The 13,182-nt window shown below is 35.7% G+C and overlaps 1 protein-coding gene across 4 annotated transcripts in view; it reads left to right on the plus strand.

Moving 5' to 3' along the window:
* Nucleotides 1–13,182, plus strand: part of LOC116175899 (CUGBP Elav-like family member 2) — a 174,968-nt gene that overhangs the window by 112,162 nt on the left and 49,624 nt on the right. For all 4 annotated transcript variants that reach the window (XM_031494260.1, XM_031494263.1, XM_031494262.1 and 1 more), the window contains one exon: nt 2,331–2,563. In XM_031494260.1, coding sequence (XP_031350120.1) covers nt 2,331–2,563 — 233 coding nt within the window. The remainder of the gene's footprint in view (nt 1–2,330; nt 2,564–13,182) is intronic.

Genomic DNA, 13,182 nt, shown 5'->3' on the forward strand with positions numbered 1-13,182 from the left:
TATATGGCTTCTGTTATAAAATAAAGCTTTGTATTATACACGACAATAGACGAAAACTAACCATCCCGTGAAAGTTATTTAACATCTTTCACTAGATGGTTAAAATATCCCTTTATCGCCTTATATACTAAACAACTAATTTGCTTGGAGATTCAAACGCAACCTTTTGAATATATTAATTGCAATTTACATTGTCCTTTGCAGATTTCTTTTTCTACGAAATTAAACAATGGCCACTCTTGTTTGAACTAATTTGAACTTAATATTGACCATAAATACCAATACAGCCTCGAATATAACACATTTGATACACACCGTTCTTCTAAAATACCATTCGAACCCCCTAAATTGAAGTTTTTTTTGCAATTTATTCTGAATGAAATAATTTTTTTAACGAGGAACTGATTTTCAATATCTAACCACTCCAATTATTAATGAGTTTCTAAAATGGCAAAAATATACGCAATACAAAACGGCTTTTATCATAAATTACTACAACAAATATGATTTACAAAGATTTTACTTTCGTAAGGATTCTGGCTCTCAATCTTACTTTTTATAAAAAAACTTCCACATCGAATTCTCATGCCGTGTAAAATTTCTCAGAACGTAGTGTTTTTCTGGCATATTCTTGCATTTAAAAGTTGGGAGCAAATCACAATTTCAATTAATACAACCGTTTAGGGTTAATTAAATTGGACACACCTCGGGACACACTTTATTATATTATTAAAAGTATGAGGAACTTTCCTAAGTAATAATTTGCACTTTTTCTTATTGGTATGGTAATTATGATCGAACCCAATAAATTGGAGGCTTTCTGAAATTAATTCTGCATGAAATATTTTGTTTTTCTGGTTCGATTTTGTTGTATCTAATCACTCTAATTATAATAAGTTTCTGAAATAGTTAAAATTTACGTAGCATTTAAAGTTTCCTTATTGGTTTGTTCTGATACGAAAATTAAAATGTTCATGCCATTAAGCGTTTGCACAGCAGTTATAACAATGGTTCTTTATGCTAGAAAAATATCGTTATGCTTAGATCGTCCTTGCCGTATACTATTTCACTTGATGCGACGGAAATTTTTTGTTCGTTATAAATTATTTGTCACTTGCTTTGAATTTTTCGCGGTAATCCGTATTTTTGCAGCAATTGACGGAACTCGCGGTTTTAAATTTTACGTCCACCACTGGGATACAGGTAAGCGCATATGAGTAGGCTCAGATTATACCCCTAGTGACATAAAAACTTTATGTCACTTAATTACTTGTCTTTGTGCCTAATTTATCGTTAAAACATTGAAAAAAATCAAGCAATTCTAGAAATTGGCTAGTTAGCGCCTGAATGAGTAGGCAGCCCCTACTTATATAAGCTTACCTGTGCTACAGCGGTCCACCCCAAATATTCTAAACGTGTTTTTTCAACTATGGAGCTTAGTAAAGTCGATAAATATGGTCCAGTTATTAGCAATCTGCATTTGCGTAGCCAACCATCCCTTACGGGGGTTCCAGGAACAAATTAAAGTGGCGCCACGACGGAACTACCCCTTTGATAGTTTTCGACCGAAATCTCTAAAAAAACGTATATGCTTAGAGCATTACGGATAACGCTCCCGTGGTCCAAAACCGAATTCCCCCAAAACTCTCTGTCTGATCCCTACCTATCTTGTGAAATAATTAACGCTTACTACTAATTAAGATTCCGGAACTCATTATGAGGTCAACACGCTATTAAATACCCAGAAAGTGATCGTTAAACTTAAAATGTAAACTATGACTTCTAAATTTACTAAAATTTGGAATTTATGAAGCCTATACTTCGACTACCCTGTATACTCTTCGCCCTTTTTATAACCGTTAACGGCGTTAGCATGATATTCTAAGAATTGGCAGTTAGTTTATATAATTTTCATTAAGCCGATACGCTTTTTTTTGAGAATTTTATATATCTGCAGCCGAATCTCTATAAAACTTGAGCAACGTAATTGCATATCTCTCCTTCCAGCAGCTTGTCACTGGCAATTTCGGCCGAATGTGTAAAATGTAGGAAGAGTCGGGCTTAGGTTGTAAAAAGTTCATTCTTAAATAATAAAATCTTCATGAATGTGTCACTTGTAATAATAGAGCAGAGAGCGAAACCAAAACGTAAAGCGGGAAGTTCACGTTGGTGTTATTAACATTAAATGATTTGGCTAGAAGCCACACAGAAAATCTATGAATACAAATGCACTATAAACTATTTAACTGGCGCGTTACGTTTCTTTTGACATCGACTAATTGGATGAGTGCCGATACCCGATGTATTAATTTGAAATTAATTTGTTTCAGTTCACCGATGAATAACAACAACATCAGCAGTAAACACAATAAAAATAACATACTGAATGCGAGTCCGAGCTCGAATCCAGAACAGGACCAACCCGATCCGGACAACATCAAAATGTTCGTGGGTCAAGTTCCCCATTCCATGGACGAGAACGACCTAAAGCAATTATTTGAAGAGTATGGCCGGGTGCATTCTATCAACGTCCTCCGAGATAAAAATACGGGAATCAGTCGAGGTAAGTTTTCCCCTCGCAGTTGCATAACCGATATTCCGAATTAAAACTACTGGCAAATATTTCCTCTTTTATGGATTAATAAAAGAAGATAAGCATTCTAAAGCAGCGTTTATAGGTCGTTAATTAAAACGTAGGCTTGTCTTTACGAATAGCTTTAAGTAAGCGTCCCGGGAATGATTCCAAATGAAAAGTGAGTTCTGAATAGCCCGACTTAATTAATGGTGATGTATTCTAAACTATTTTGAAAAGGGAAAATTTATAAGTATAAGTTAGTTCCTAAGTTATTTCCATTATGCAAAAACTGAAAGTTTTAGCTAGTTATTTTTAAAAGTTTGTTAATAAATTACGCTCGGCGCATCTTCAACATCTCCCAACTTGACCTATCCCAATTGCAGCGTTCCATTTAAAAACTCCATCTTAAGAAAACTCCGTTTAAAAGGATAAATTAATTGCGCCACTTAAACGAAGTTAAAATATTTAAATATACTTTTAAAAATACACGAGCACCTTTTAACTAAGAGAAGTACCATATGATTTATATATTGCAACAAACATCCCTAATTAATTGCGTTTCTCTGCTTTAATTAAATGGAGGGTTTTTCATTTTTAGTTTCGAAATTAATGCGCCCTTTATGTACTTTTTTTTCGCTTTGCATCCACGTGTCCCTTTTACTATTCCCGCTTGTGGCGGGTCGCTAAATCCACTTCCGAAATTAAATTTATTAACCACACGCACCTCCGGCGCTGGTTTATGCAGTCTGATGGGAATTTGGCCCGTCGACGCCCGTAGTTATTTATTACTGTTACATATTTCTCGCACTATGTTTTAGTTTGTTTATGCATACGAGACAAGGCGATATGAAGAGATGTTTTGAAAGAATCTTCGTAGAGCTTTCGTTTGATCTGAATCTTTCTATGAATACAGAAATGTATCGACACTTATTTTAGGGCCCGAGACTCGATCATTATACTAGGTTTAAATATTGATGTTCTCGCGCTATTTGTATTTAAATGGACATTCAGAAAAACAAAATTTCGAATTCGGATTTAAAAACTTATTAATTACATTAGGTTATGGACCAGCGCTCTTTTACTAAAAATTAATTGTTGCAGTCAGATCCAAGCTGATTTTATTGCATTATCCCTCATTATTCGTCCACATTCGTTTTTTATTTATTTATTTCTAACAGCAATTTGAATTTAGCTTTCAAATGGTGTTTTTAATATTTTGGGTGTCACTTTCCAACTCATTTCCAAACCACTCGGCAGCTTTCTAACCTACAAATAATCGTAAATAACCGAAGAATTTATCAGCGAATGTATATACTGCCTATAGGTAATGTACTATACATCCCCTGATTTAACACTTTCACTGTAACAAACAAACATTCAGCCGGCTCGTATCGTATGGCGCAGTTGATTTAAAGCTCGACTGCGGTACTAAGGGTTCCTGGTTCGGATCCGGGTTTGGGTATGGAACTTGGTAAATGTATGGTGAATTGGGTTGGTAGAGCAGCCTTGGCCGACACCCCGCCCACTCAAAAATAAAGGCCAAATTAAACGAATGGTTTTTATTTACATAGATGTAGAGGAGACTTTTGTACATTATGGAAATTCATATTGTATCGTTAGCGAATGTATTTTTAGAATGTAATGTAAGATAAGGCGTGTAAGTACGCGAATATATAGCTCGCGGAGACTATTTGGCATTCGTCGCCTGCGCTGTTTTAAAGCGACTTGCTCCTATAATCGAGCGCCCATTTAATCAATTTTAATTAAATGAAATTTTAAAATCAGCGAAGGTAACAATCGATATGAAAATCGAAACTATTTGGTGGGCTCTTGTGTATTCCGGATTTCGAAATCAGTACGTGACATTGATTAATGGGAAAGAGCGGGGCAATACTGAGATACTTCGAACCCAAACTAAACGTGACTGACACACAACCACCTGACACAAAGCGTTTCGTAGCAACGAACGCCAATGAATATAAGGTACTATTTTATTATCTTTATTTATTATTGCCTTTTGGTGCAATTTACTCCTGAATTAAATTTAAGAAAAATGCGTATATTTTCTTGTGTATTTAAGGAACGTTTATTAATTATTAACTGAAATTTGTTTATTTACCGCAATTATTACTATTTATGTGAATAATGCAATCATTTTTTTAACATTCTTGAGAGTTGGAAAAAATCTTGTATGATACACGTTAATAAAGACCATTATCCGCTCAAAAACGTTATCGTACTCGGCCTCGCCGAAATTTTGAAAATCTCAAAGCGTGACCGAAATTGGAAAAAGCAAAAAAAATTGTTACATTCACTTTGAGCAAACGTAACAAAAGAAGGGATCGAATTAGAAATATCACGGAAATCATCTGCACGCCCTCTGGCGGCGAAACGAAGAACAAGGTAGCCAGAGTTGGACTGGGTCAAGCATAGAGTGACCCAGTGACCCAGTTAGTTTACTGACCCAGTGACCCGGTGACCCAGTGACCCGGTGACCCAGTTTGACCCGGTGACCGAGCTTGACCCAGTGACCCAGCTTGACCCGGTGACCCAGCTTGACCCGGTGACGCAGCTTGACCCAGTGACCCAGCTTGACCCGGTGACCCAGTTTGACCCGGTGAACCAGCTTGACCCGGTGACCCAGCTTGACCCAGTGACCCATCTTGACCCAGCTTTACTCAGTGACCCGTCCTGACCCGGTAGCCCAGTAATTAAATTATTGTTAGGTATCATCCAAAACAATTTCAAGTAACTTTTAATTTAAAAAAAAAACTTCCTCAATAATATTCGGCAACAAGCACGTAGCCCAATTTCATTCAAGAGAACTAATACCTAAAAAAATCAAATGCATTTGTTTATAGTTTGTAGTCAAGTAGTCAATGAAAGTATTTAGAGAAAAGATTTATTTGGATTAAGCTAACTAGTAGAAAAAAATTAAATGTGAATGAACACCTGTAAGCAAACTGGTAAGCCCTGAAGCAAAGAAATAACATTATTCTAATACAATTCGGGACATGGAAAGTTTTTTACGGCAGTATTAAAGCAAACATCACAGAAATGGCAGTTGTCAAGCAATCGAGTATTATTTTCAACAAACCAGCATTTCATTTATTGCATAATCTGTACACTTGAACCGAGAGCACTGACTTAACTGCGTTATTCAATCAAACTAGGTGACTGGGTGAAATTGCGTCGCTGGGTCACTGGGTCAAACTGGGTCAAGTTGGGTCACTGGGTTAAACTGGGTCACTGGGTCTAACTGAAAAGAGTATGACGTGACCCAGCGACCCAGTGACCCAGTTTAATTTAGTGACCCAGGTGACCCAGTTGACCCAGTGACCCAGTCCAACTCTGCAAGGTACATCTTAACTCAACGGGTTTGCAAAGGAAATACGTAGATGGCGTAAGATTTAAATGAGAGGACATTTAAATTGTGAGGGAAAAGGTAACAAAATTGTGAAAAAGGGATTTAGATATAAACCGCTCATGATTTACCGATTTAATATACAACACATTTACAAAAAAAAATAATTCATTTAAATTTTCGGACACAGCATCACATACTTTAACAGTCGGTATTATAAATAATAATAATTTGTTTATTTATTTGATTGATTTAGATATAAGACAAGTCATATAAAACAAACTGTATATAACACAAAACACATTAAAACAATTTAAAAACTAACACAGATAGACATCTAAATAATCTATTATTAATGTTTAAAATTTAAATATTCTTGGAAGGAATAAAAAGCATTTCTTAAAAGTATTTTTTTACCTCACACACAAATTTGCTTGTTCTGGTTATATACTAGCGACCCTACTTAAAAAGGATTTGACGTAAACAAAGACATTTTGTGAAAACTAAATGACAAATTAGAGTTTTTTTAGACTAAAATCATTTATATTGAATTTAACAAATTTTAATAGTTCTAAGATAAATATACCTACTGGAAAACATTAATATTTGTTCCACAATAAAGGTTTTTTTTGCAAGATTCAAATTTCTTGAGTCCAAGAATGCCCTTTTTTGTAGAATGAAAACCCGTTTTGTTGAAGGTGCCGAACCCCAACACACAACAGGGTATTTTATTACTTAGTAATATATTAATCGAAAGGGTTAATAAAATATTCATAGTACCACTTTATTCATACTGTTATTCACAATAATTAAAATGAATAAAAGGTCACAATTCGCACTACTTTTATTTATTTATTTATTTGTTGATACTTGATTCTTTAACATATACGTCGCCGCCTCCCCCAGGATTTAGTCAACTGTCGTAGGGATGCGTCCTACTTTTATTTATTTATTATGCCTCTCTTGTTTTTCGCTCTCAACAGGCGTGCGCCTGTCCCACAGAATGCTTTTTAGAGGTGCCACTCCAGACGGTCTTAAATTGTTCTATACTACTCCGATATTTACCTTACAACTTAGGAAAACTGTCTGTCATAGATGAAAAATTCTTACCTCAGTCCAGGTTCGAACACCCAACTTCCGGCTATGTAGCTCTACCACTGAGACGCATAGTGGGTTTTTGTCGTGTGACCCCAGGCTCAACTGCGGCACTAAGGGTCCCTGGTTCGAATCCGGGTTCGGGAATGGATATTTGTAAATGTATGGTGGATTGGGCAGGCAGAGTATCCTTGGCTGAACCCCCCTCTATTCAAAAATACTCTCCAATTTTTAAAAAATTATTTTTATTTATACAGATTGAGATGTAGAGGACTTTCTTGTACATTATAAAAATCCATATTATATCGTTAGAATATGTCTTTTTAGAATGTAATGTAAGATAAGGCGTGTAAGTGCGCGAAGACTAGATTGGCATTCGTCGCCTGGCTTGCTAAGTGTGACCGCGCATGTAATTCAGCGGGTTAAACTTTGTAATTTAAAGCGACTTGCTCCTATAATCGAGAGCCCATTTAATAAATTTTAAAATCAGCGAAGGTAACAATCGATATGAGAATCGAAGCTATTTGGTGGGCTCTGGTGTATTCCGTATTTCGAAATCACTACATGAAATTGATTCCTCGGAAAGAGCGGAGCAATACTGCGAACATCGAATCCAATCTAAAGGTGGCTGACACACAACCACCTGACATCTTAATTAAAATTTGTTTATTTAGCACAATTACTAGTTTTGTAAATAAGTTACCGATGCAATAACTTTTTTGGACATTCTTGAAAAGTGGAAAAAAATCTTGTATGATACACGTTAATAAAGACCATTATCCACTCAAACACATTATCGTACTCGGCTTCGCCTCGTGCGCTAAATTGGTTTCTAGTGGATAAAATTTGCCTTCGATTCCCTTTTTTCATACTTTAGCGTAATACAACGGGCCCGAACTTCGGGTTTTCGTTAATTGATATCTGCAGCTATGGTGTATATTTGCCCGGTACTGATCACAGTTGTATTACGCGGCAACGCCCAGGAGTGGGTTTTGAAACATTTTTTTTTCATTTCTTCGGATCCAATCAATCTTTGCATTTCGTATCTTCCTATATTTCGGATTTCTGGATTTCGACTCTTCAAAGGCGGTGTAAAAGACGGAAGAAAAGAAACCGCTTTTTAAGTCTTCTAATAAAAATTAAACAATTCTGAATAAAATATTGCAAATATTATATTAATCGTCTAACAATTTCCACAATAGCTCAGAAGCAATCGCTGTACAAAATGTTAAAATATTGAATTTGGAAATAAAAATTCATGCGTGCACTGGAGGATGCAACACAGGACACAGTAAAGAAATCTCGGTTGTATTTCATTTTCATCAAGGTGTAGAAAAACAACGGGAGAAAATCGCCAGTCGAAAACAGGAGAACATGAAAAATGGTTCTTACTGGATTTTCCCGTAGATTTAGTGATTAGTTAATTGGTCGGTTATACGAGACCAATTTTGGGGCAATTTACTGCGCCATAAATCTTTGGAGTAAAACTTTAAATTATACAGTAGATTATCTATTTGCGAGGCGATATTCCGGTATTTTAGTGCGAGCCTTCTATTATTATTGCAACTGTTTCGGCTCGCCCGTAGCGATCAATTAACGTCCCAACAACAAAGTGGAGAAAGTGTTACTGAATATTAAAAGGTAATGCAGGCAAATTTGAAACACCTGGATCCCAATTTCTTATATTACGTTCGTTAATTAAAAAGCTTCGGTTAGGTGGAAACCGCAAAGTTTTCAAGAAAATGTATTGTGGGCAATATTTTATCAACAATATTTTTTACTTAATCCAGAACTCGGATGTAACTCCGTAAATGAATGGATCCCTCGAGATTTTGTTAGGAAACAAACTTAGGGAAAACTTTTAATTCCAATAAATGCATTTATATACGTCTATTAAAGGGTGATTATACAATCTAAAGCCGGCAATGTTGCAGAAATAGACAAAGGCGAGGGACAAACATTATTAACGGAAGTTTCCTGTAATTATGAACAGGGACCACGCCGGTTTCCTGTTAAACATCAGCAACGAGCTCGTCGGGTTTATGTTTCGAGACGACATAAAAATCTATTTGATGGCCAAACTTTGTATAGCTTGAGAACATTAGCCAACTCCACCCGCGAATTCAGAGAGTGCTCCATTTTACCCCAAGCACCTTCATGGTTTGGACGGGAAAACTGTCTCTTATAATATACGTTCTAAAACGGTGGCGGTAATTAGCTTACAAATAAGTAACTGCGTTACCTCCATTATTTCTCTGTCAAAATTATAGTCTCGCAATAAATATTAAACTGCCGGTGAAAAGGGTAGAATTATTAAATTCGTAACTCGTCCCATAGAAAAAATTAAGAAATTTAATAGGTCACGGAATAGAATCGCAATCGATCCCTCGAAAAACTTTTCTTGTAGAACGTTAATATCTTATTACAGAAGCCGTCACTTGGATAGCAGGGGCAGGAAAGTTTAAGTGCGCTTTATTAGAAACAGAAGGTCTTCAATAACTTTCAGGCCAGCCCGAACGTAATAATTTTGCATACCTCCGAAATTTGTACGCAGGGCGCCCCAGCTACATTTTTATTCTCAACTAAAACCCAATACAGAGTGCTAACTCAAGCGTGATTTAAAATCTGTTCCAGATTAACCACCACCCAATTCTCAACATTAAGAATAAAGACCTCACTCGCTCCTTTTTTATTAATGCAGGTATCAGGAAAAATTCGTGGCCGCATCGATCGGGTCTTCGAGTTTTGAAGGGTCGGTGAGCTATATCGGTTTTCGTTGTCCTTTGAAACAAGAAAAAAAGGGACGAATGAAATATTCAATTACCCGCATATCGATCGTGGGGGAAATTGTGTTTTCTACGTTCTAAATATAATACATACGACCATTAAAGGTAATTTTTCTACATTAACATTAAAATGAACCGGCGATGTTCCGTTGTGTTTTTTACTCCTATAATTTGCTGCAATTATCCTACCGCATGACTTCAACGAAAATCAATCGGTAATAAGACGCTCTGCTCAAGTACTGAGTTTCAATCGATGTTTCTTTTATTTGACAACGAAGCGTCCTTTCGCAAATTAGGTGCTTTAGGGTCAAGAGGTGAAGGTCTAATTAGACAATGCACTATATAATAATCCATATCTACAAATTAATCATTTTTATTAGCATATTTTCACTCGTCGTACCATTTCTTCCATATGAATGTTTTAATAGTCCCCAAGTTGCATAAACCACATTTTAATTTGCGTTTCTGCTTTAATTTCTTGTGCCTATTGGTATATATTGTTGTGTAAACTACGACATGCAGACGATTGCGGCACCCGAAACCGATGGGATACCTTGTATGGGAATTTCACTTGTTCTTGGCGTTGGGTTCGTAGTAATTCGAATTGGACACAAGATTTGATCATATTGTTTGATTTCGATGTCAATGTTTTGTATCAGAATTAATGATGTTTGATTTTGTTTAAATGATTATTTTGTTTTGGTAATTGCAATTTTAAATTACGTATTAAAAGGTTAGATTTATTCAATTGGGATTATTTGCGTAGTAGTTTAGTAAAAATTTATCTCGTGTTTTTCTCCGGTCATAGATAAGAAGTTTATATAGGGATTAGACTATTTAGTTTCAAGATAAATACGTGTTATCGAAATTTTTAACACAGGTGTAGATTATTCAAAGACGGCGTATTATTTTGTTAAGGCGGGCGAATGGAAGTAAATGGAAAGGAATAAGGTTTTAAGTAAGCGAACCAGGCGTGAATCCTGGAAGACGTGGATCGAGTTTTTGGACGTTGAAAGGTATTTTAGCGTATCTGTTTGCAAAACAGTTGTTATTAATGGATATTCATGGCAGGTTAGTTTCCTTTAAGTAGGTAACAGATAACTTTTATTTTGTGCATATGAATCCGTTGCACTTACTCTTTTCTAGGAATCGTTTGCAGACTTACTAATTCCCCGGCCCATGTGCCGCGTGGAGTGAAAGCTCCATTACGGTACTGAGGGTCCCTGGTTCGAATGCAGGTTTGGGCATGGATGTCTGTAAATGTATAGTAGTGGGTTGGGTTGGTAGAGCACCCTTTGCTGAAACCTCGCCTATATAAAAAAAAGGCAATAAATAAAATAAATAATTCCACACCAATTTCCAGCTTACCTAAACGTCGCGTATCTTATCCCGTATATATTTTTATTCGGTACAGCGACAAGAAACGATAATCAGAATAGTATTTGTGGGAAGAGAGAGGAATTTGTGACGCAAGACAGAACCATTAAGAATCGAATATGAAAAATTTTCTTACAGTTGATTAAACTCCCAGCCGCCTTTTAATAAAATTGGCATTTACATTCCAAAATATTTAAATTTAAACATAAAAATAGGGGTATCGAAGAAGTTTTATTGGTTAGCATGTTTACCCCACTTTAGGGCGGGTGACACCTATAACACAAATGGCCGCAGGACCAATATAATCGAAAGTATGAAAGTAATGAAAATTTTAACTACGTTACAAACAAATTTTCAGGTCATCAATCGTGGGGTGGTAATTTCGAAACGTAATATGTACTCACATTGCGTGTAGCGTTCATAAAGCAATTTCGTATCCAATGACTCATTAATAATTATCATTGCGTTCGATCTACCTGATATGTATTGTATGGTATTGGAAAGTGAATTATTGATAGGGACACCGAAATAGTTCCATCAAACGTTTACGTGTAAAATCGATACCTTCCACCGTAGACACTTATTTTTAATTATTAATTTAAAAAAAAACGGCTGACGTAGGTGGTCCTCGAATGGTCCATAATGAAGTGCGGTTCCGTTTTTGTAAACGGTGTGTACTTCCTGTTTCTACGCGCGTGTAGGAAATGTGGGTATAAATAGTTGCCTTTCAAAGTGCTCGTAAAAATCTGGAAACAATCGTAACTTATACATTTATGATTTACTCGGACAAATATTTATATCGTAACTTGAACATCAAGAAAATATTGATATGCGATTCGTTCCACTTTTCGAACTGTAAAGAAACGCCGCGTTTTTATTACCTACTTACTTATTTCGATATTATCGTCGTCCAATTTGTTTGCCCTATTTTAAACGGGGGTAATATTTGCTTTCATTTCCAACTTCCTCCCCCAAAGAGTTGCGGGAGTGAAAACGGTCTTATGAATCTACACATTGAACCCCATCTAAACTGTCATTTTTTATACTTAATAAATTCCTGATATTTTCTCCTGTTTAAAATATACACAATAAACACAAAATTCCCAATTAATGCGGCAAAATAACTAAAAACCTTTGGTTGGATTCGATTCCTATTCATAAATGTAATAAAAATCTGTTCGTGCAAATGGTTCTTATAGGTCGATTACTTTAGGAATATTAAAATTACTTCAAGCGAAATTAATATCCAAATTCTTCAAAATAATCGACATCTACCTTAGACAAAACAATTTAAGTAACTTCAAGTTATTGGCGTGAGTAATATTCTCTGCTGGTCTTATCTTTCTTGGAAAATGCGGCTTCCTTTAGAAATACGAAAACAGATCGCTTCAATGGTACAGTTTACTTTCTGCACCGTCCCATTACCAATGTAATGATTATTGTTTGCCCAACATTAAAGTGCTTCATACCAAGTAGCTTCTTTTTTAATACATTATATAACTCCATCAAAGTGTTTGAGAGGAAGTTTGAGGGCATCATGACATGACAATCCATTATGCCCTCGGGCGTCATAGACTGCTTTATATATCTCACATGAGAGATCTATATTGGTATATTATATAATAATAGGCAAATGAAAAATAATAGTATTTTACATTATTAGCCAGGTAAGTGAGTTTTTACTGGCGATAGGAGAAGTTGACTAGTGAGCCGTTAGGCGAGCTTGTCATCTCCTAGAGCCAGTAAAAACTATTACCTGGCGTATAATGTACAATATTTTATTTGTTACTCATTTGTAAACAATAGTAAACGTAAATAATTAGTTCTTAAATTAATCTTGAAGAAATGTCTAAAATATCATGTTATCCATGTAACAGAGACTTCGCGTTAATTCTGGCCAATGAAATTACTAGACTACTAACTTGTAAAATTTTTACAAGTCTGCTGTCAGTTTTACAAGTCAGTAGCGTTTAAACATGACGTTT

Source organism: Photinus pyralis, unplaced genomic scaffold (genome assembly GCF_008802855.1).
Source record: "Photinus pyralis isolate 1611_PpyrPB1 unplaced genomic scaffold, Ppyr1.3 Ppyr1.4_LG7, whole genome shotgun sequence".
In the NCBI taxonomy this organism is placed as follows: domain Eukaryota; kingdom Metazoa; phylum Arthropoda; class Insecta; order Coleoptera; family Lampyridae; genus Photinus; species Photinus pyralis.